The 22237-nt window shown below is 43.9% G+C and overlaps 1 protein-coding gene and 1 long non-coding RNA gene across 4 annotated transcripts in view; one reads left to right on the forward strand and one right to left on the reverse strand.

The window, feature by feature from the left end:
• Window positions 1-572: 572 nt before the first annotated feature.
• LOC118945789 lies at window positions 573-18846 on the forward strand. The gene is made up of 3 exons (XR_005040901.1): window positions 573-648; window positions 17749-17916; window positions 18203-18846. It is a non-coding gene; the product is annotated as an uncharacterized LOC118945789 (long non-coding RNA).
• Window positions 7737-22237, reverse strand: part of LOC110521795 (leptin receptor) — a 75548-nt gene continuing 61047 nt past the window's right edge. For all 3 annotated transcript variants that reach the window (XM_021599667.2, XM_021599666.2, XM_021599662.2), the window contains 9 exons: window positions 20377-20528; window positions 18840-18993; window positions 18217-18299; window positions 17730-17943; window positions 15154-15360; window positions 10873-10956; window positions 10207-10309; window positions 9712-9787; window positions 7737-9036 (listed from right to left, as the gene is read on the reverse strand). In XM_021599667.2, coding sequence (XP_021455342.2) covers window positions 8194-9036; window positions 9712-9787; window positions 10207-10309; window positions 10873-10956; window positions 15154-15360; window positions 17730-17943; window positions 18217-18299; window positions 18840-18993; window positions 20377-20528 — 1916 coding nt within the window. In that variant the 3' untranslated portion in view covers window positions 7737-8193. The remainder of the gene's footprint in view (window positions 9037-9711; window positions 9788-10206; window positions 10310-10872; window positions 10957-15153; window positions 15361-17729; window positions 17944-18216; window positions 18300-18839; window positions 18994-20376; window positions 20529-22237) is intronic.

Raw genomic sequence — 22237 nt, forward strand, 5'->3', positions numbered from 1 at the left:
CAAACATACACACACAAAGTATGGCAGGTTGATAAACTAATCAAAAATACATATTTTGACAAATAGGTAAAAAATAATATGTTAATTGTGTAGATAACCCTCTACAAAAACCAATGGTCCAAACCTCATCCCAATGCGCAAAAACTGGTTGAATCAACGTCGTTTCCAAATCATTTCAACAAAATAATTCATTGTGATCACATTGAATAAACGTGGGAAAATGATTCGATTTGCAAAAAGTCATCAACGTAAATGTCGTCTTTTTTTGTATCCAACTTTGAACCTAAATCCAATGACATGGTAAAATGTTTTGGTGATTTCACGTTGAATTCACGTTAGTTGACCACTCAACCAAATGCAAATAAAAAATACACGTCGAACTGATGTCTGTGCCCAGTGTGATGTCTCTATCAGAATCCGTTCCAAAAACTTTTCCCACAGTCCCGTTAGGGGGAGTTCTCCCCTTCTCAGGTGTCTACCACAGCCTCCTGGTTTCCACCAATCAGAGTGCCTGCATGCACATTTGGACTTTGACCCCTCCCACTCTAGGTCAGAGTGGCTATCATTGTTGGCAGATGAAGACACATGTTTGGCTGCCAACACAGTTATCAGTGTGTTTAATCGGAAGATTGTGCGTGCATCCAAAAAGTGAGTTGTGGGTTTACTGTTGTGGGGTTTTTTTTGTTAGCAATGCTCAGTCACTTATATTTACTTTCTAACATTTGGAACTGCGCGTAACAGTACTGTTTGTAACACGCAGCTAATGTTTGTGTATATTTCAGATACAACATCTGCATGCTGTTTATATTGTCTGTGCCAGCATTCCCTAAATTGCATGAGTATTTATGCATAGTATGTTAGTTTAGAGATGGTTATTGTATAGCCTGTAATTCTTGCACATGCTACCACTGCACATTCATAGTTCACACTTGTGCTATGCCATGGCTAGTTTCTGGAACCTAATAGAAAGTTCACAGATGGTTCTTGGAGCTTGTGCATGTGCAGAGTAGTTTATGACCCTCTGGTACCAGGGCAGAACAGATCTCCGACAGTCACATGTTTTGTTGATGTGTACAGTGCATACGGAAAGTATTCAGACCCCTTGACTTTTTCCACATTTTGTTACGTGACAGCCATATTCAGCAACGAAAATATCCTCATCAATCTATAGACAAAACCCCACAATGACAAAGCAAGAACAGGTTTTTATACATTTTAGAAAATGTATTAAAAACAAAAAACTATCACATTTACATAATTATTCAGACCCTTTACTCAGTACTTTGTTGAAGCACCTTTGGCAATGATTACAGCCTTGAGTCTTCTTGGGTATGACGTTACAAGCTTGGCACACCTGTATTTTGGGAGTTTCCCCCATTCTTCTCTGCAAATCCTCTCAAGCACTGTCAGGTTGGACGGGGAGCGTCGATGCACAGCTCTTTTCAGGTATCTTTAGAGATGTTCGATAGGGTTCAAGTCCGGGCTCTGTTTGGGCCACTCAAGGACTTTCAGAGACTTGTCCCGAAGCCACTCCTGCACTCCTGGCTGTGTGCTTAGGGTGCTTAGGGCCTGCTCTGGAGCAGGTTCTCATCAAGGATTTCTCTGTACTTTGCTCCATTCATCTTTCCCTCGATCCTGACCAGTCTCCCAGTTCCTGTCGCTGAAAAACATCCCTGCAGCATGATTCTGCCACCACTATGCTTCACTGTAGGGATGGTACCAGGTTTCCTCCAGAAGTGACGCTTGGCATTCAGGCCAAAGAGTTCAATCTTGGTTTCATCAGACCAGAGAATACGGTTTCTTATGGTCTAAAAGTCTTTTAGGTGCCTTTTGGCAAACGCCAAGCAGGCTGCTATGTGCCTTTTACAGAGCAGTGGCTTCCATCTGGCCCCTCTTACCATACAGGCCTGATTGGTGGAGTGCTGCAGAGATAGTTGTCCTTCTGGAAGGTTCTCCCATCTCCACAGATAAACTCTGGAGCACTGGCAGAGTGACAATCAGGTTCTTGGTCAACTCCCTGACCAAGGCCCTTCCCTATTGCTCAGTTTGGCTGGGTGCCCAGCACTATGAAGAGTCTTGGTGGTTCCAAACTTCTTCCATTTAAGAATGATGGAGGCCACTATGTTCCTGGTGGACTTTCAATACTGCAGAAATGTTTGGTACCCTTCCCCAGATCTGTGCCTCAACACAATCCTGTCTCTGAGCTCTATGGACAATTCCTTCGACCTCATGGCTTGGTTTTTGCTCTGACATGCACTGTCAACTGTGGGACCTTATATAGACAGGTGTGTGCCTTTCCAAATCATGTCCAATCAATTGTATTTACCACAGGTGGACTCCATTGGATTTTAGGGGAGTTGCGGGACACTGTACAGAGTTTCTGTAAGCTACATAGGCCAAACTGACTTCACCGTTTCTCTTCCCTCTCAGCGATGATCTGTTCTTGTTCTGTGTGAAAGAGATTTAATGTGAGCATCTCATCCATCCATGGTCGCTGTGTTACTAAGAGAGAAAGAGAGGAAGAGATAGGACTCTATCGCAAAAAAAATAAAAAAATAAAACAAGTTATTGATTAAAACGATATATTGAGAGATGTTATGTTCTCATCTATGTTGATTGTTGATCACTGCATGAATGGATAATAACATGATAGTTGTGTGGTCGCTTGATTCCTTAGTTTTTTTGTGCCAAACCATTTGCTTGCAGCTCCACTAGATATATTGTAGGGTTGTGTTCCCCTGCTCAGACGTTGCATGCCTCAACCAATGGTTGCGTGCCACGTCATTGACTGTGCCATCGGGCCATGCATGACCCCAATGCATTTACAAACTACACTATGTCCAGGCCAGTATATATTTTTACCTGACCAGGTCATGAGATCAGGAAAAACTCCAGGCCGCAGAAAATACACACATTTTGCCACACCAATTTTGAACATGTGATGCCACCTCTACGAAGACCTGTTAACATTCAGACAGAGCGTCAGGGATCTTATTCTCTTCCGCATGCATGGTAAGACGAGGGATAAGACGAGGGGTGGTGTTCTGTGTCTATTTGTCAATAACAGCTGGTGCGCGAAATCTAATATTAAAGAAGTTTCAAGGTTTTGCTCGCCTGAGGTAGAATACCTCATGATAAGCTGTAGACCACCCTATTTACCAAGAGAGTTTTCATCCTTATTTTTTGTAGCTGACTATTTACCACTACAAACCGATTCTGGCACTAAGACCGCACTCAATGAGCTGAATTCCGCCATAAGCGAACAAGAAAATGCTCATGCAGAGGCGGCGTTCCTAGTGGCCGGTGAATTTAATGCAGGAAAACTTAAAGCCGTTTTACATAATATTTACCAGAATGTAACGTGCAACCAGAGGAAAACAAATCTAGACCACCTTTACTTCACACAGAGATGCGTATAAAGCTCTCCCTCACCCTCCATTTGGCAAATCTGACCATAATACTATCTTCCTGACTCCTGCTTACAAGCAAAAACTAAAGCAGGAAGCACCAATGACTCGCTCAATACGGAAGTGATCAGATGACGCAGATGCTAAGCTACGGGACTGTTTTGCTAGCACAGACTAGAATATGCTAGCACAGACTAGAATATGTTCAGGGATTCATCCAATGTCATTGAGAAGAGTACCACACCAGTCACCGTCTTATCAATAACTTCATCCCCACAGTGACCATACGTACATACCCCAACCAGAAGCCATGGATTACAGGCAACATCCGCACTGAGCTAAAGGGTAGAGCTGCTGCTTTCAAGGAGCGGGACTCTAACCCGGACGCTTATAAGAAATCCTGCTATGCCCTCAGACGAACTATCAAACAGGCAATATAGGATTAAGATTGAATCCTACTACACTGGCTCTAACGCTCGTCAGATATTGTAGGGCTTGGAAACTATTACGAACTACAAAGGGAAACCCAGCCGCGAGCTGCCCAGTGACACGGGCCACCAGATGAGCTAAATTACTTCTATGCGTGCTCCAAGGTAAGCAAAACTGAAGCATGCATGAGAGAACTAGCTGTTGCGGACGACTGTGTAATCATGCTCTCTGTAACCGATTGTGAGTAAGACCTTTAAACAGGTAAATATTCACAAGGCCGCAGGGCCAGATGGATTACCAGGACGTGTACTCAGAGCATGCACGGACCAACTGGCAAGTGTTTTCACTGACATTTTCAACCTATCCCTGACCGAGTTTGTAATACCAACATGTTTCAAGCAGACCACCATAGTCCCTCTGTCCAAGAATGGCAAGGTAACCTGCCTAAATGACTACCGACCCGTAGTACTCAAGTCTGTAGCCATGAAGTGCTTTGAAAGGCTGGTCATGGCTCACATCAACACCATCATCCAAGAAACACTAGACCCACTCCAATTTGCATACCGCCCCAACAGATTCACAGATGACGCAATCTCTATTGTACTCCACACTGCCCTTTCCCACCTGGACAAAAGAGACACCTACGTGAGAATGCTGTTCATTGACTACAGCTCAGCGTTTAACACCATAGTGAGTGCCTTCAAAGCTCATCAGTAAGCATTTCAAGGTTGTATTCAGTGTATGTTACAAATACAATTTGATTTGAGATAGCTTTGTGAATGGACAGTAAGGAGCTAGCAATTCTTCCCCATGCTATCCTTTTCTGCCTCTATCTCACAGTCAATAAAGAAGGCTCATGGTTCCATCACAAGCTCACCATCCGTTTTATTAATTTTTCTATTCAGGGCCACAACTTTCTCTGTCTACATGTACCCCCGCATTCAGAAATGGCTTTTTGACCCCCCCCCCCCCCCCCCAGTTTTATCATTGGAATGTGATACAAAACAAGGCAAATGGATAAAAAAAACAAACAACATTGTCTCTCCCACTTCTAAAACCAAAGATTTATTTATCCTTTATCTAAGGTAGTGGTTCCCAAACTTTTTATAGTCCTGTACCCCTTCAAACATTCAACCTCCAGCTGCGTACCCCCTCTAACACCAGGGTCAGTGCACTCTCAAATGTTGTTTTTTTGCCATACATTTATTAAACATAAGAATGAGTGAGTTGTCGTCACAACCCGACTCGTGGGAAGTGACAAAGAGCTCTTTTAGGACCAGGGTACAAATAATAATAATCAATAATTTTGCTCTTTATTTAGCCATCTTACATATAAAACCTTATTTGTTCATCAAAACTTGTGAATAACACCACAGGTTAATGAGAAGAGTGTGCTTGAAAGGGTGCACATAACTCTGCAATGTTGGGTTGTATTGGAGAGAGTCTCAGTCTTAAATCATTTTCCACACAGTCTGTGCCTGTATTTAATTTGCATGCTAGTGAGGACCGAGAATCCACTCTCACGTAGGTACAGTGGTTGCAAAAGGCATCAGTGTCACATCACCCAGATGGGCCAGTCGTGTGAGAAACTCGTCATCATGCAAGCAGTTAGACAAGTGAATATTGTGGTCCATAAATAAAACTTTAAGCTCGTCTCTCAATAAAAATAAAAAAAACGTGTCAATACTTTGCCCCTTGATAACTAGCGTATGTTGTAAAGGCGTTACATGGTCGCTGCCCATATCATTGCATAATGCAGAAAATACACGAGAGTTCAGGTGCCTTGCTTGGGCCTTGCTTTAACAAAGTTAACCATTTTCACTGTAGTGTCCAAAACATCTTTCAAGCTGTCAGGCATTCCCTTGGCAGCAAGAGCCTCTCGGGGGTTGCTGTAGTGTACCCAAATGGCGTTGGGAGCTGCTGCTTGCACACGCATTACCACTCCAAAATGTCTCCCTGTCATGGCTTTTGCGCCAACAGTACAGATACCAACACATCTTGACCACCAAAGTCCATTTGATGTCACAAAGCTGTCCAGTACTTTAACAATATCCTCTCCTGTTGTCCTGGTTTCCAGTGGTTTGCAGAAGAGGATGTCTTCCTTAATTGACCCCCCATAAAGGGCCTGCCAAGTCTGTTGACTCATCCAGCTGTAAGGCATATAATTCACTGGCTTGTATGCGAAGCAGTAATTATTTAAAAACATCTCCTGTCATGTCACTGATGCGTCGTAAAACAGTGTTGTTTGATGAAGACATTGTCTGTATATTTTTGGGGGGGCCTATTCCCCCAGCCATATCCGTAGCAGCAGGAAGAATTAAGTGCTCCACAATAGTATTGGTCTTGCCTGTCCTAGCCACTCGGTAGCTCATCATATAAGACACTTCTAGACCCTTATTATTAATGGTACCTGTTGCTTTTATACACGTCTTACTACTCGAAAGTCGTCTTTATTCTCGCTCCAAAAACTCCTGTGGCTTATTTTTCAAATTGTCATGTTTCGTTTCTAAATGTCTGCATGTGAATCACATTTTAATTTGGCGTACCCCCGACGGCATTGCGCGTACCTTGGGAATACCTGATCCAAGGCAAGTGTTATGGAGATAGTAATCTGAAATGTTTCCATCTTCCCTCAAACAGAGCCCCAGCTAGTAGAACCCAATAACAATATGGCGACAACATGGCCGCTTCCCCGGTTATAAAAAGGTGGTGAGGGAATGATAGAGTGCGAAGGTGTCAGAGAATTAGTCACAACCCTCTGGGCCTGGCAGACTCTGGAAAAGGGAGCACAATATGCATCCCAAATGGCACCCTATTCCCTACATATTGCACTACAAAACTAGTGTAGGAAATAATGTGACATTTAGGGATGAAGTCCCCCCCCCCCACCCACCCATTCAATCCAATCCAATCGGTTTCATCTTAGCAAACTCAATCAGGAATTCTGCCCGGGTTATTGTATTACAGGCGCTAGGGCCTTCACTTCCACTTGAACTCTGGCTTTCTAAACACAAGAGTGACAGCCCAGCCACCTCACCCATGTCTGCTGCTCACTGTAATGTCATTCCCGCAGGTTCGAGGCACAGCCTGGGTCTGTGAGTAGCCTACAGGCTGCAACAATCACATGGTGTTATTATATCATTCCACAGGTGACTAAGTCAATATACAACCAAATATAATGGTTCAGGATGGCAGCTCCTGGATCTCCTAGGACTGTCCGTCTGCAACCCTAACCTGTTTTTTTTACCTCCTCTGCTCTCTGAGTGACCGATAGCCTTGGTAACGGTGGAAGAGAAAATGCTTTTGTATTTTATATTTCTCAGCGCGGACAACCTTCAACTTGTTCACCCGTTCTCAATAAGTCGACAGTCGCGGCCATACATATTTACTTTTGAGCACGAAAAATAGACGAGGGACCGCGACACACATTGAATATCATTCTGCCTCCTACAGCAAGGGATAGTCTTCATTTTATTAATTGGTTTCAAAATGTACATTCTTCCATCAAATGTATACCTAGCAATAGCTTTTTCAATAGCAAATGGCACGCAATGAAAATAGATGGCACATTTTTTTTACATTTCGTAACACAGTTTCAAATACAGTGCAAACAACGAAGAAAAGCGACATTCATTTTTTGAGGGCTCAGTCAGCGCAAGTGCCGATCTGAACGGCAATTCTCCACAACAGTTACGGTAAATGTTCCAAAAGCATCCAAATTCACCAGCATCATGATGATCATCATCATTTGTGCACCACCAGTCAAACTATTCAGTACCAGCTGCTTTGAGACAAGATCCTATCACGTGCTTGTGTTGCGCTCAGAGCAGCCATCGGAAAGGAAATAGACCTATTCAGAAAATAGGCCTTTTTTTCCCTTTCTCTTTTTTTTTAATGACGTTCCCTTCATCACAGCATAATAGTTCCTGAAAGTGTGCAGCACTGGATAAAGGAGTCTCCTCTCCTCAGCTCTGATACATGATAGAGCTGGCCTTCTGTGGACTGAAGGTGCAGAGTAGCAGTGTGCCACTGTAGACAGGGAGGGAGCATGCTTATAAAATGGCACCCTATTCCTTATGATGTCGGCAGAGGCTTAGCACCTAGTAAGCCTAGCCCCCTCGGACACCTTGTCCCTGTTTTCTAAATTTCTGATACAAGTGCACTACTTTTGCCCAGGGCCCATAGGGATCTAAGTGCACTATACTATATAGGGAATAGGGTGTCATCTAAGACACAGCCAAGGTTCAGTGGCTGAACACCGGCCACGGAATATTGTCTGTCTCTCCTGAGTGCTGTCCCTCCGGAGGGACTAAACAGCAGCATTAGAGTAAAACAACACATTAGGCACTACCAGGTCTTACAGCTTGGGGGTGCTGCCCTGTGCTTTGAGTGGCCTGGAGGGAGAAGTTCTGAACTGGGGAAGGTAGAGGGGGACAGAAATCATCCCTATCCCTACCACCGCCGCCTCGTCACTGGACTCACTAAACATAGAGTCCCGACACCCAAGTAGAGGGTTGGACTCAATGGATGAGCCCTTTCTCCGCAGAACCACCGCCTCTTTGAGCAGCATAGCCCCGGTGTTTTCCTCCCTCTTCTCCTCCTCCTCCTCCTCCTCACTCTCCTCCTGGTAGCCCATTCCCAGGTAATACAGGTCCTTCTCCTCTATCCCCCCATCCCTCTCTCCTCCCAGGGCCTCATCCTCCTGTTCCGACGTCTCAGAAAACTCCTCCACATAATTGTAAGAGCAAGAACACTGTGGGTCCAGGTCCGACTCTACGGCTCGGGAATGGGAATTCTCCAGCTCCCACAGGCCTCCGGGGAAGGAGCCGGAAATGTCAGAGTTGTTGGCGGAGAAGTTGCCCTCGTCGCTGGAGCGGCTGAGGCTGCCGTTCTGCTTGTAGCGCCGGCAGGGGTCGTCTGAGAGCAGGACCATAGCATAGGTCACTGTCGACTGGGATGAGCTCTCCACACTCCTGGGGAGATCTGGGGGCTGGGGGGTCTCCTCCTCCTCTGGGACCTCAAGCACCTCTAAGTCCAAGAGGGATGGGGTGGAGGCTGGGATCAGAAAGCTGTCCTTGTCTGGGGCTGGGGGACAAGTCTTCTCTACGATGGTGGCCTGGGAGATAGTCTCTGAGATGAGGAGTGGTGGCCAGGCTGGCAGGCCCTCTGGTTGGCGGAACAACTGCTCCATAGTCTCAGCCTGGACAGGACCACAGAACAGTAGAGTTAGGAACACAGCAAGGTAAACTGGCCTGCCAACTGTAAGCTATAGAGTTCATGTAGTTTATAGTATAGTTGATCTAAATAGCAGCCCTACAAGTAGCCTAGTGGTTAGAGCGTGGGCCAGTAACCAAAAGGTTGCTGGATCGAATCCCCGAGTTAACAAGGCAAAGATCTGTTGTTCTGAGCAAGGCAGTTAACCCACTGTTCCCCGGGCCACGAAGAAGTGGATGTTGATTATGGCAGCCCACAGAAACTCTCTGATTCAGAGGGGTTGGGTTAAATTCGGAAGACACATTTCAGTTGAATGCATTCAGTTATACAACTGAATAGGTATCCCCCTTTCCCTACAGGTGATCTTAATTGGATCACTCTGTTGCAAGAGAACTTTAAAGGCTTCTGAAGTTCGTCATTTCAGACTTGATTTTTCCTTGTGAAAAAATTTATCAACCCCTACAAAAATCTCCATTAATTATAATCCACATTTCCTGTTGCTGCAGTATTATTTTCCTGTTGTATACAACAAGCTCAAATTAAGATCCTACATCTGTATACAGAGTGTGTTCTGGTAAATGTGGTGTGTTTTTCATGGTCTCTGCTATTTAGAGATAGTATGATTATATTCAAGAGTAAATGGGTTTGTTGTCCATCTCACCTTCCTGAAGTCCACCCCCTGGGCCCAGGAACAATTGCTTGGGTTGGGAACATCCTTCCACATGAACTTCTTCATGCTGGGATTCAGACAGAATAGGAGTTAACAACAAGGCAGGGAGCCTCTGTCTCCAATCCACCTATCTCTCCCCCCTCTCACACCCCCTTTCTCCATGTCTCCCTCTTCGTCAGAACACATTCAGCCAATCACGACAGTAATTGAACCCTCAGGACATTCTTTCTATTGTTGAAATGTCATGTAGACTCTAATTACATTCCTAATCAGTGTGTCTGACACATTCCTCAGATCAATAATCACCACCTAGAATGACCACTTTAGTCTTCACCACCTACCCAGAGGCCAAAACCATAGGTCCTCTCTTTCTTAGTGACAGACCCACTACACATAGCATCTGTTATATAATTATTGAGTAATGTCCTTATGTAGAAGAATGCAGTAAACACAGTGTTTGATCAATTATATGAGATATAATCTTACTGGTTTTGGGATATGACCAGGGTGACGAAGAGGACAATGGCAAGGAAAGCGATGATCATCATCAGCATGTAGGCAGCAGGCCCAGCGTTGGCCCCCCTAAAGGCTGGAGGACAGGACAACACTGTGGTAAGGCTATCAATCAATCCATATTGGATCACATTCAGAGGACCGTCAATAAATATATATCCCTAAGGGATACGCTGCAATGTACATATAATGTACTTATGTCCTACTGCCCAATATACATAGACTTGAAATCACTGGCCACTTTAATAATGGAACACTGGTCAATTTAAAACATTTTTTTAAACTAGGCAAGTCAGTTAAGAACAAATTCTTCTTATTACAATGACAGCCTACCAGGGAACAGTGGGTTAACTGCTTAGTTCAGGGGCAGAATGACAGATTTTTACCTTGTCAGTTCAGGGATTTGATCCAGCAACCTTTCGTTTACTGGCCCAACGCGCTAACCACTAGGCATATATTACTTGTTAGATATTACTGCACTGTTGGAGCTAGAAAAACAAGCATTTTGCTACGCCCACAATAACATCTGCTAAGCACGTGTACGTTACAAATAAAATACAATTTGTATCCTTCAGAAATATTGGTGCAAGGGTGGATTGTATTGGTTGTATTCATCCCTGGAGGTAGAGTAGAGCTTACCTTTAGTATACACTGGCTCTCCTTCTCCATCTGTAAACACTGGATACAAGATGAACACATACTCCTCAGAGCCATAGAAATCACCTGGAAAATAAAGGCAGAGAACAGAGATGCTCAGATTAGTCCGACTGAAGCATGAATATGTACTGTCACTAGAGGGCGCCAGATATTCACAGCCAACAATCTCTCAAACTGGAACTCAAAGTGGACTGAAATATTCACCTCCATTTGACAAAATCAATTGTCCTGCAGTGGTTGTGTGGGTTTATTTAGGCCATTCTAGATCCATTTAGAATGAAAATGTTAAATGGAACTGAGTGTTGCGAAAGAAAAGGAGACCCAGAGAAGAGAATACAATGGCGCTGGAGGGGATGGCTGCCGTTTTACGGCTCCTAACCAACTGTGCTATTTTGTTCATTTTTTCGCATTGTTTATAACAAATTTTGTACATAATGTTGCTTCTACTGTCTATTATGACCGAAAAGAGCTTCTGGACATCAGAACAGAGATTTCTCACCTCGAACTGGACAATATTTTTTTCTTTAATGAGTCCAGCGCAAAGGATATACTGCTTTGTCCAGACAAGGCCAAAATCCCCGTCACCAACGTGAAGAAAAGGGGGAGGAGGATTGGGTACCTTGTAAGAATTCGCTAACAAGTAGGTAAACCACCACTTCCCTTCGTATTATTGGCCAACGTGCAAACATTGGAAAACAAACTGGACAATCTACGATTAAGACTATCCTACCAACGGCACATTAAAAACTGTAATATCTTATGTTTTACCGAGACGTGGCTGAACGACGACACCAGCATCGGCAGGACAGAGCAGCTACGTCTCCTAAGACGAGGGGCGTCTATTTGTCATTAACTGCTGATTCGCGATGTCTAATATTAAAGAAGTCTCGAGGTATTGCTTGCCGGACGTAGATTACCTCATGATAAGCTGTAGACCACACTATCTATATTATTCGTAGCCGTATATTTACCACCACAAACTGATGCAGGCACTAAGACCGCACTCAACAAGCAGTATAAGGCCATAAGTAAACCAGAAAATGCTCATCCAGAAGCGGCGCTCCTAGTGGCCGGGGACTTTAATGCAGGCAAACTTAAATCCGTTTTACCTTATTTCCACCAGCGTGTCACATGTGCAACCAAAGGGGGAAAAAAACTCTCGACCACCTTTACTCCACACACTGAGACGCATACAAAGCTCTCCTTCACCCTCCATTTGACAAATCTGACCATAAATATATCCCCCTGATTCCTGCTTACGAGGTAAAAACTAAAGCAGGAAGTACCAGTGACTCGCTCAATACGGAAGTGGTCAGATGACACGAATGCTACGCTACAGGACTGTTTTGATAGCACAGACTGGAATATGTTCTGGGATTCGTCGAATGGCATTGAGGAGTGTATACAGTGGGGCAAAAAAGTATTTAGTCAGCCACCAATTGTGCAAGTTCTCCCACTTAAAAAGATGAGAGAGGCCAGATTCTCGATTGGATTCAGGTCTGGACTTTGACTTGGCCATTCTAACACCTGGATATGTTTATTTTTGAACCATTCCATTGTAGCTTTTGCTTTATGTTTTGGATCATAGTCTTGTTGGAAGACAAATCTCCGTCCCAGTCTCAGGTCTTTTGCAGACTCCATCAGGTTTTCTTCCAGAATGGTCCTGTATTTGGCTCCATACATCTTCCCATCAATTTTAACCATCTTCCCTGTCCCTGCTGAAGAAAAGCAGGCCCAAACCATGATGCTGCCACCACCATGTTTGACAGTGGGGATGGTGTGTTCAGCTGTGTTGCTTTTACGCCAAACATAACGTTTTGCATTGTTGCCAAAAAGTTCAATTTTGGTTTCATCTGACCAGAGCACCTTCTTCCACATGTTTGGTGTGTCTCCCAGGTGGCTTGTGGCAAACTTTAACCGACACTTTTTATGGATATCTTTAAGAAATGGCTTTCTTCTTGCCACTCTTCCATAAAGGCCAGATTTGTGCAATATACGACTGATTGTTGTCCTATGGACAGAGTCTCCCACCTCAGCTGTAGATCTCTGCAGTTCATCCAGAGTGATCATGGGCCTCTTGGCTGCATCTCTGATCAGTCTTCTCCTTGTATGAGCTGAAAGTTTAGAGGGACTGCCAGGGCTTGGTAGGTTTGCAGTGGTCTGATACTCCTTCCATTTCAATATTATCGCTTGCACAGTGCTCCTTGGGATGTTTAAAGCTTGGGAAATATTTTTGTATCCAAATCCGGCTTTAAACTTCTTCACAACAGTATCTCGGACCTGCCTGGTGTGTTCCTTGTTCTTCATGATGCTCTCTGCGCTTTTAACGGACCTCTGAGACTATCACAGTGCAGGTGCATTTATACGGAGACTTGATTACACACAGGTGGATTGTATTTATCATCATTAGTCATTTAGGTCAACATTGGATCATTCAGAGATCCTCACTGAACTTCTGGAGAGAGTTTGCTGCACTGAAAGTAAAGGGGCTGAATAATTTTCAGTTTTTGATTTGTTAAAAAAGTTTGAAATATCCAATAAATGTCGTTCCACTTCATGATTGTGTCCCACTTGTTGTTGATTCTTCACAAAAAAATACAGTTTTATATCTTTACGTTTGAAGCCTGAAATGTGGCAAAAGGTCGCAAAGTTCAAGGGGGCCAAATACTTTCGCAAGGCACTGTATATATATATATATATATATATATATATATGAGTGCATCAATGACGTCATCCCCACAATGACCGTACGTACATTTCCCAAACAGAAGCCATGGATTACAGGCAACATCCGCACCGAGCTAAAGGCCAGAGTTTCCGTTTTCAAGGAGCGGGACACTAAACATCAAACAGGCAAAGTGTCAATACAGGACTAAGATAGAATACCTACTTTTTTATTTAACCAGGCAAGTCAGTTAAGAACAAATTCTTATTTTGCAATGAAGGCCTACCCCAGCCAAACCCTCCCCTAACGACACTGGGCCAATTATGCGCCACCCTATGGGACCCGGGATCAAACCAGGGTCTGTAGTGATGCCTCTAACACTGAGATGCAGTGGCTGCGCCACACAGGAGCCTCAGCTTTACACTGGCTCTGACGCTCGTCGGATGTGGCATGGCTTGAAAAATATTACGGACTACAAAGGGAAGCTAAGCCGCGAGATGCCCAGTGACATGAGCCTACCAGATTAAATAAATGCCTTTTATGCTTGCTTCAAGGCAAGCAACACTGAATCATGCAACAACACATCTGCCACATCTGATCCTCAACACTGGGGCCCCTCAGGGGTGCGTGCTTAGGCCCCTCCTGTACTCCCTGTTCACCCATGACTGCGTGGCCAGGCACGACTCCAACACCATCATTAAGTTTTCTGACGACAGAGCAGTGGTAGGCCTAATCACTGACAACAATGAGACAGCCTATAGGGAGGTGTTCCGAGACCTGGCAGTGTGGTGCCAAGACAACAACCTCTCCCTCAATGTGAGCAAGACAAAGGAGCTGATCGTGCACTAAAGGAAAAGGAGGGCTGAACAGGCCCCCATTAACATCGACGGGAAGGTAGTGGAGCAGGTCGATGGTTTCAAGTTCCTTGGTGTCCACATCACCAACGGTCCAAACATGGTCCAAACACACCAAGACAGCTGTGAAGAGGGCACGACAACACCTTTCCCCCCTCAGGAGACTGAAAAGATTTGGCATGGGTCCCCAGATCCTCAAAAAGATCTACAGCTGCACCATCAAGAGCATCCTGACCGGTTGCATCACGTCCTGGTATGGCAACTGCTCGGCATCTGAACGTAAGGCGCTACAGAGGGTAGTGCGCACTGCCCAGTACATCACTGGGTCCAAGCTTCCTGACATCCAGGACCTATATACTAGGCGGTGTCAGAGGAAGGCCCTAAAAATGTTCAAAAACTCCAGTCACCCAAGTTGGGTGAGAGACTATACTCTCTGCTACCGCATTGCAATCGGTACCGGAGCCAAGTCTAGGTCCAAAAGGCTCCTTTACAGTTTCTACCACTAAGTCATAAGATTGCTGAACAATTAATCAAATGGTCACCCGGACTATTTACATTTACCTGCCATCCCCCCCTTTTTGTTTATACGTTTTGTATATGCATCGTATACGTTCTGTCTATGCATAGTTACTTTACAAATTACCTCGACTAACCTGTACCCCCACACATCGACTCGGTATTGGTTCCCCCTGTATATAGCCTCATTATTGTTATGGAATGAGAAAGAGCGACATGAGAACGTACCATGTAGGTAGAAGACTTGGTCAGTAGGGGGGACCCTGGTCCACCTCTCCCTGGCCACTGTGGTCTGACCCTGTCTGTTCTCGTGGTTCTGACCCGACCACTCTACGACCAGGGAACACGGTACACTGCTGTTGGGCTGCAGAGACCACGACAGGACCACACAACTACTGTTCACACGGGACACACAGAACGAACGCACACACTGGCCTGGAGAGAGGGAGGAAGAGGGAAGGGAGAGAGGCAAAAGGAGGGAGAGTGATAGAGGGAAAAAGAAAGATAATAACATGTTTATATTTTCTGTCCGTGTCTAACATTTTCTGTTACTCTTCTTCTACCACTGTGTGTTTTCTGCTACTTCTGACATGCGAGGGAATTAGCACAATGACGAGTGTTCCCCTCCTGTCCTTGACTATAAAATAAACTGATCAGCAGCTTTTTATTTTGGGCCCATTCATAGTCCGTTTTTTTTTCTTCAATAGGAAACCTAATAGGACCAGCACTACTTGTATCACAGTTAATGGTTTCCTCTCAACTAATTAGCTATTAATGAAAATATGAATAACAGGAGAACACACACAAAAAACACAAACATCCCGGTGTGTTACAGAGACCTGTGCTGAGAAGAGCTCCATTTTACAATCAATTCCATAACAGCTATTAGACCTCGGAAGACGACATCCTAAGCCAGAGATAATGGCTTTTAGTCCACTCTCAGGCTTTTAACTGACATTAACATGCCTGCTATGTCTCCCTGATGACTGTAATGGCAGCACACCTAGCATTTCAACTGACGTCCATGACATGAACCAAAAACACCAACTAATAAAAATAAACGTGAAAACAAACAACCAGTTCTTAATGATTTTCAAAGAAAATTGTATTTTCAGATACAGTGGGGAGAACAAGTATTTGATAACCTGCAAAATCGGCAGTGTTTCCTACTTACAAAGCATGAGGAGGTCTGTCATTTTTATCATAGGTACACTTCAACTGTGAGAGACGGAATCTAAAACAAAAATCCAGAAAATCACATTGTATGATTTTTAAATAATTAATTTGCATTTTATTGCATGACATAAGTATTTGATACATCAGAAAAGCAGAACTTAATATTTGGTACAGAAACCTTTGTTTGCAATTACAGAGATCATACTTTTCCTGTAGTTCCTGACCAGGTTTGCACACACTGCAGCAGGGATTTTGGCCCACTCCTCCATACAGACCTTCTCCAGATCGTTCAGGTTTCGGGGCTGTCGCTGGGCAATACGGACCTTCAGCTCCCTCCGAAGATTTTCTATTGGGTTCAGGTCTGGAGACTGGCTAGGCCACTCCAGGACCTTGAGATGCTTCTTACGGAGCCACTCCTTAGTTGCCCTGGCTGTATGTGTTTTGGGTCGTTGTCATGCTGGAAGACCCAGCTATGACCCATCTTCATTGCCCTTACTGAGGGAAGGAGGTTGTTGGCCAAGATCTTGCGATACATGGCCCAATCCATCCCCTCAATATGGTGAGGTCGTCCTGTCCCCTTTGCAGAAAAGCATCCCCAAAGAATGATGTTTCCACCTCCATGCTTCACGGTTGGGATGGTTTTCTTGGGGTTGTACTCATCCTTCTTCTTCCTCCAAACACGGCGAGTGGAGTTTAGACCAAAAAGCTCTATTTTTGTCTCATCAGAACACATGACCATCTCCCATTCCTCCTCTGGATCATCCAGATGGTCATTGGCAAACGTCAGACGGGCTGGCATGAGCAGGGGGACCTTGCGTGCGCTGTAGGATTTTAATCCATGACGGCGTAGTGTGTTACTAATGGTTTTCTTTGAGACTATGGTCCCAGCTCTCTTCAGGTCATTGACCAGGTCCTGCCGTGTAGCTCTGGGCTGATCCCTCACCTTCCTCATGATCATTGATGCCCCACGAGGTGAGATCTTGCATGGAGCCCCAGACCGAAGGTGATTGACCGTCATCTTGAACTTCTTCCATTTTCTAATAATTGCACCAACAGTTGTTGCCTTCTCACCAAGCTGCTTGCCTATTGTCCTGTAGCCCATCCCAGCCTTGTACAGGTCTACAATTATATCCCTGATGTCCTTACACAGCTCTCTTGTCTTGGCCATTGTAGAGAGGTTGGAGTCTGTTTGATTGAGTGTGTGGACAGGTGTCTTTTATACAGGTAACGAGTTCAAACAGGTGCAGTTAATACGGGTAATGAGTGTAGAACAGGAGGGATTCTTAAAGAAAAACTAACAGGTCTGTGAGAGCCGGAATTCTTACTGGTTGGTAGGTGATCAAATACTTATGTCATGCAATAAAATGCAAATTAATTACTTAAATCATACAATGTGATTTTCTGGATTTTTGTTTTAGATTCCATCTCACAGTTGAAGTGTAGCTATGATAAATATTACAGACCTCTACATGCTTTGTAAGTAGGGAAAACCTGCAAAATCGGCAGTGTATCAAATACTTGTTTTCCCCACTGTATATGTTTCCAACTACTAACTCTTAATTGACTAACTAGTAATCTGTGTATTGGGTATAACAATTCTTCAGCCCTATACAAATACATTCCCTTACGTTTTGGGTGTCTCTCCAGGGTCATGTTGATGTTCCTAGTGGAGTATCCCTGGCTGTTCTGAGCCTTGACCGTCACAGAGTGGACCTCCTCTCGCCACTCAAAGCGGTAGGAGGACACCAGGCCTATCCGCTCCTCAGTCACAATGCCCCCAGAGGCCTGGTGCTGTACTACAAGGCCCTCCACACAGTAGGTTGGCTCCACTATGGGGAAATGCTATGGGGAAGAGTTTAGAGACTATCAAAGACTCTAATGAGGAATCATTATCCAATGTGCTACTTCCTTATACTATTTGATCAGACAAAACAAGACAAGTGTTGGGGAAGCCAACTGAATAGGTTTTTCGGATTAAACTAAGGACAATAATGTAGTAGAAAGGAGAGGAGGCAACTTCACACACCTGTTCAATTAATGTAACTATTTGATGTTGACGTTTAAACCACATATTGTGCAATCTTTAATGTGTTCTCTGTAGGCTATGGACTGTACCTTGAAGAGAAGAGTGACGTTAGTCTGGTTCCTTGCTGGATCCTCCTGAAACACTCGCCAGAAATCAGGACCCTGGTCAGGAGCTGAGAGAACAGAACATAGATATTACAGCTCTGTGCATGTGCATGCTAGCATGCACGCTTGTGTGTGTGTTTATGTACCTATGTCCTGAGGCTTTCATTTTCTATCAGATCTAAACATCAGAGAAGCTCATATTAAAGTGCTGGCTGTAGCACTCAATAACAGCGCTTAGACAGACACCACGCAAGGTCACTGTTAGATCAGGGTCAGAAAGAGCTTATACCACACAACAAACACTGGATAATGACGGGTTTGAAATGACCCATCCATTGTGGTTGTGAGAGTTAATGTGCTATTCATACACAGTAGGTCAGACTTGATAGTTGTGGTGTGCTGGCGCAATTATAAGAGAACTTTCAAGACAGCAGCTTAATTCCCCTCAAAAGTGTATTGCTGATGCGTTTTGTCAAAGCAACTTTGTCAAAACTGTTATGTACAATACATGTGTTAACTTGCTGAATAGATTTTTTTTCTTTAATGAGACTAAATTGTATAAATGCAGTTTCAATGACATAGATGAGACGGAGACATACTGTACACACCTCTGCTGTTGTGAGGGGTGGTGTATAGAGTGTGGCTCCAGTCACTCCAGGTCCCAGACCTGTTGATATGCATACAGCGGACCTGCACGTTGTACACCCTACATACATCTGGTTCAGGGACCTCAGCCCACGACTCTGCCTGAGAAGCCAGGACCTGCAGTACACATCCCAATTAAAAAGCACATGTTAAATCACATATGCCATGATAATGTCAAAAAAGTGGGCACATTTTCTAAAGAAAAATGTTTTAATCAGGTAGGCCTATTCCTTTTCATATCCTTTTGGGCAATGATGCCACCCCCAGATTAGAGACAGACTAATTTATGCCAACCATCTGAGGCTCAAGTTACATCCAGAATGGTACCCTATTCCCTACATGAGGGCATGAGGGTCCATACACTGCAAAACGTGAAATGTAAGCAAGCCTAAATATCTTATATTGAGTGATATTTCACTTTTAAAAAATGATCTTACCAAGCTAAATTATCTAATGTCATTGGCAGATAATTTATTATTTTAACCTAAAAAAAATGCATAATGCAAAAATGTGTATTTGTCAAGATGTTTTACCCTAAAAAGGTCCAATGCAACTTAGCTCAATATCAAATAATTTCTGGGTAACAATGAAGTACCTTACTGTGATTTGTTTTCAATTAAACCACTTAGCTAGGTCTGAGAGTGGTCCGAGTGGGGGGGACAACTGACAACGAACTGTTATTGTCACGCCCTGACCTTAGTTATCTTTGTTTTCTTTATCATTTGGTTTGGTCAGGGTGTGACAATGGCGGTGTGTTTGGTTTTTTGTATGTCTAGAGGTTTTTGTATTTCTAGGGGTTTTTGTATTGTCTAGGTTTTTTTTATGTCTATGGGGGATTTGTATGTCTAGGGGGTTTTGTATGTCTAGGGGTTTTTCTAGTCTAGTGGTTTATATGTCTATGGTTGCCTGGATTGGTTCTCAATCAGAGGCAGCTGTTTATCGTTGTCTCTAATTGGGAACCATATTTAGGTAGCCATATTCCTTGGTTTATCTGTGGGTTATTGTCTGTGTAGTTGTCTGTTTCAGCACTTGTTTAAATAGCGGCACTTTTGTTTGTTTAGTGTTTCTCCATTAATAAAAGGATGTATTCAAATCACGCTGCGCCTTGGTCTCCTCGTTACGACGAACGTGACAGTTATTGGCATATATATAGACTTGCTTAGATTTCACTTTTTGCAGTGTAGGGCTCTGGTAAAAAAAAGTATGTGAAGGGAATAGGGTGCCATTTCAGACACAGCTTCAGTCTCTGTCTGCCACCACATGTCAGAGTGTACCACTACCAGTTAGGGCAATAATGGCACTGTCAGATCAGAGATAGTAGATAACAAATAGACTCAATTAGTCCGACCAACTGATGCTCATGATGCCAGGCGATTGCACCCATTGCTCCCTCCCTGCCACTCTGGATAAGCTCAAGGCTGCATCTGAAATGGCACCCTCCCTATTCCCTACATAGTGCACTACTTTTGACCAGAGCCCTATGGCCAGAGTCTTACGTACCTGCCAGATTGGATGGGCCCTGCCAGTGGAGAGGGCATAGCGAACCTGGTACTGCATATCGTAGAGGGGCAGTTCTGGGGGCACCCACGTCAGCCTCAGGACCCCACTTGGCATGCTCACTGCCTCAAGGCCCGAGGGAGGGTGGGGCTTCACTGGAGGGGGAGATGAGATGGAGAGGACAGTCATTATCTTGCATGGTCAAGCAGACTGACCACTATACAAGTAAAAAAGGAAAGGACTTATTATTATTGACACAATGCTGCTGTAGGTTCCTAAAAGCCACAACAGGTAAGAACATACATGTAAGAAAGACCAGAACATCTAAAGATGGCGCCCTACTGTAAGGTTGCGTCTTGTGAACTCCGACCCAACTTTTTGATTATTTTGGCGTTTAAATCGTAACTTTTTTTTGCACTAAATGTATCCGCTAGAATTTCTTAGGATCGACCAGAACTAACCTCAATTCCTGATTCAATTTCGACTTTGGCTTTTTGTGTACCAGGCTCCGACCAAATATTCAGGCTACCCAAGACGAAACCCTGGCAAATAAGAGGCCGGAGAGAGGGCGTCCTGGTGAGAATAAGGATTAGGGAAAAGCGGCCACCACTTCCCTCCATTCTATTGGCCAACAGTCACTTGATAATAAGATGGATGACCTCCAATCGCAGATTTGCTACCAATGGGACTCACATAACTGCAAAATTCTCAGTTTTTCTGAAACATGGCTTTCAGACAAGATACCCCCCATGGCTATCCAACTCTATGGATTCTCCATTCACTGAGTGGACAGGACATTGGATTCAGGGAAATCCAGAGGGGAGGGGTGTCTCTTCATCAACAACAAATGGTGTGCAGACTCTACCACAGTTGAAGTCTCGACCTATTGTTCACCCATCATGGAATACCTGATGGTCAAACACCGACCCTTCTACCTCCCGAGAGAGTTTTAATCTGATATCATGACTGCTGTATATTTCTCACCTCAGGACAACAACAAGCTGGCACTTGACAAACTGTACAAGGTAAGGGAAGACCCCCATAAAAATGGACAAAAATGAATGCCAACTTATTGGTATTGGGTGAACTATATACACAATCGCAAATACCACTCAAATGGACAGCAGTTCATCAAAACCATACTGCAAGTGGAACATGGCAAGTGTCAAACCCCAAAAATCCATGGCGATTCCACCATAGATTTTTATAAGGGAAATGGTCACTAAGTCAGGTCCCCAGGGTGAAATTTTGAAACCCCCCCCCCCCCCCCAAAAAAAAAATCTAAATTTTAAAACCTAAAAAAGTGATTTTGGAACGTTTGATGAAAAACAAATAATATTTGTCAATTATACATATGCAGTATGGACATATATTTATCTTATTTTATTGAGTTTGTCCATAGGGCCTATATTTTGTCCTATTGCAATATATGATCATAGGAAGTCGGCTTCCGAATGCAAAAGTCCGTGAACCATGTCAAAATGGCATAAGAAATGTCCAAATGCCATACATAAGTATTGAAAGTACCAAATCAGGATGTTATGTCCATTTGCCATACATGACCATAGGAAGTCGGCTTCCGAACCCAAAAGTCAGTGAACCATGTCAAAATGACATAAGAAATGTCCAAATAGCATTTATACTGACCAAAATATATATATCACTATGTTAAGCTCTGAATCAAGCTACAAGGTCTATTTGTCATGTTTGATCATAGAAAGTCATAGGAAGTAAGAATTTCTCTTTGATGTAGATTTCAGTCTGTCCATATAGTGATGGAAAATCCCCCATTAAATACATTGGAAATGGACAAATGTAAACTGTCCATTTGCAGTGTCTTATAATGGGTATTTACCATCACAAA

Source organism: Oncorhynchus mykiss, chromosome 30 (assembly GCF_013265735.2).
Source record: "Oncorhynchus mykiss isolate Arlee chromosome 30, USDA_OmykA_1.1, whole genome shotgun sequence".
Classification (NCBI taxonomy): domain Eukaryota; kingdom Metazoa; phylum Chordata; class Actinopteri; order Salmoniformes; family Salmonidae; genus Oncorhynchus; species Oncorhynchus mykiss.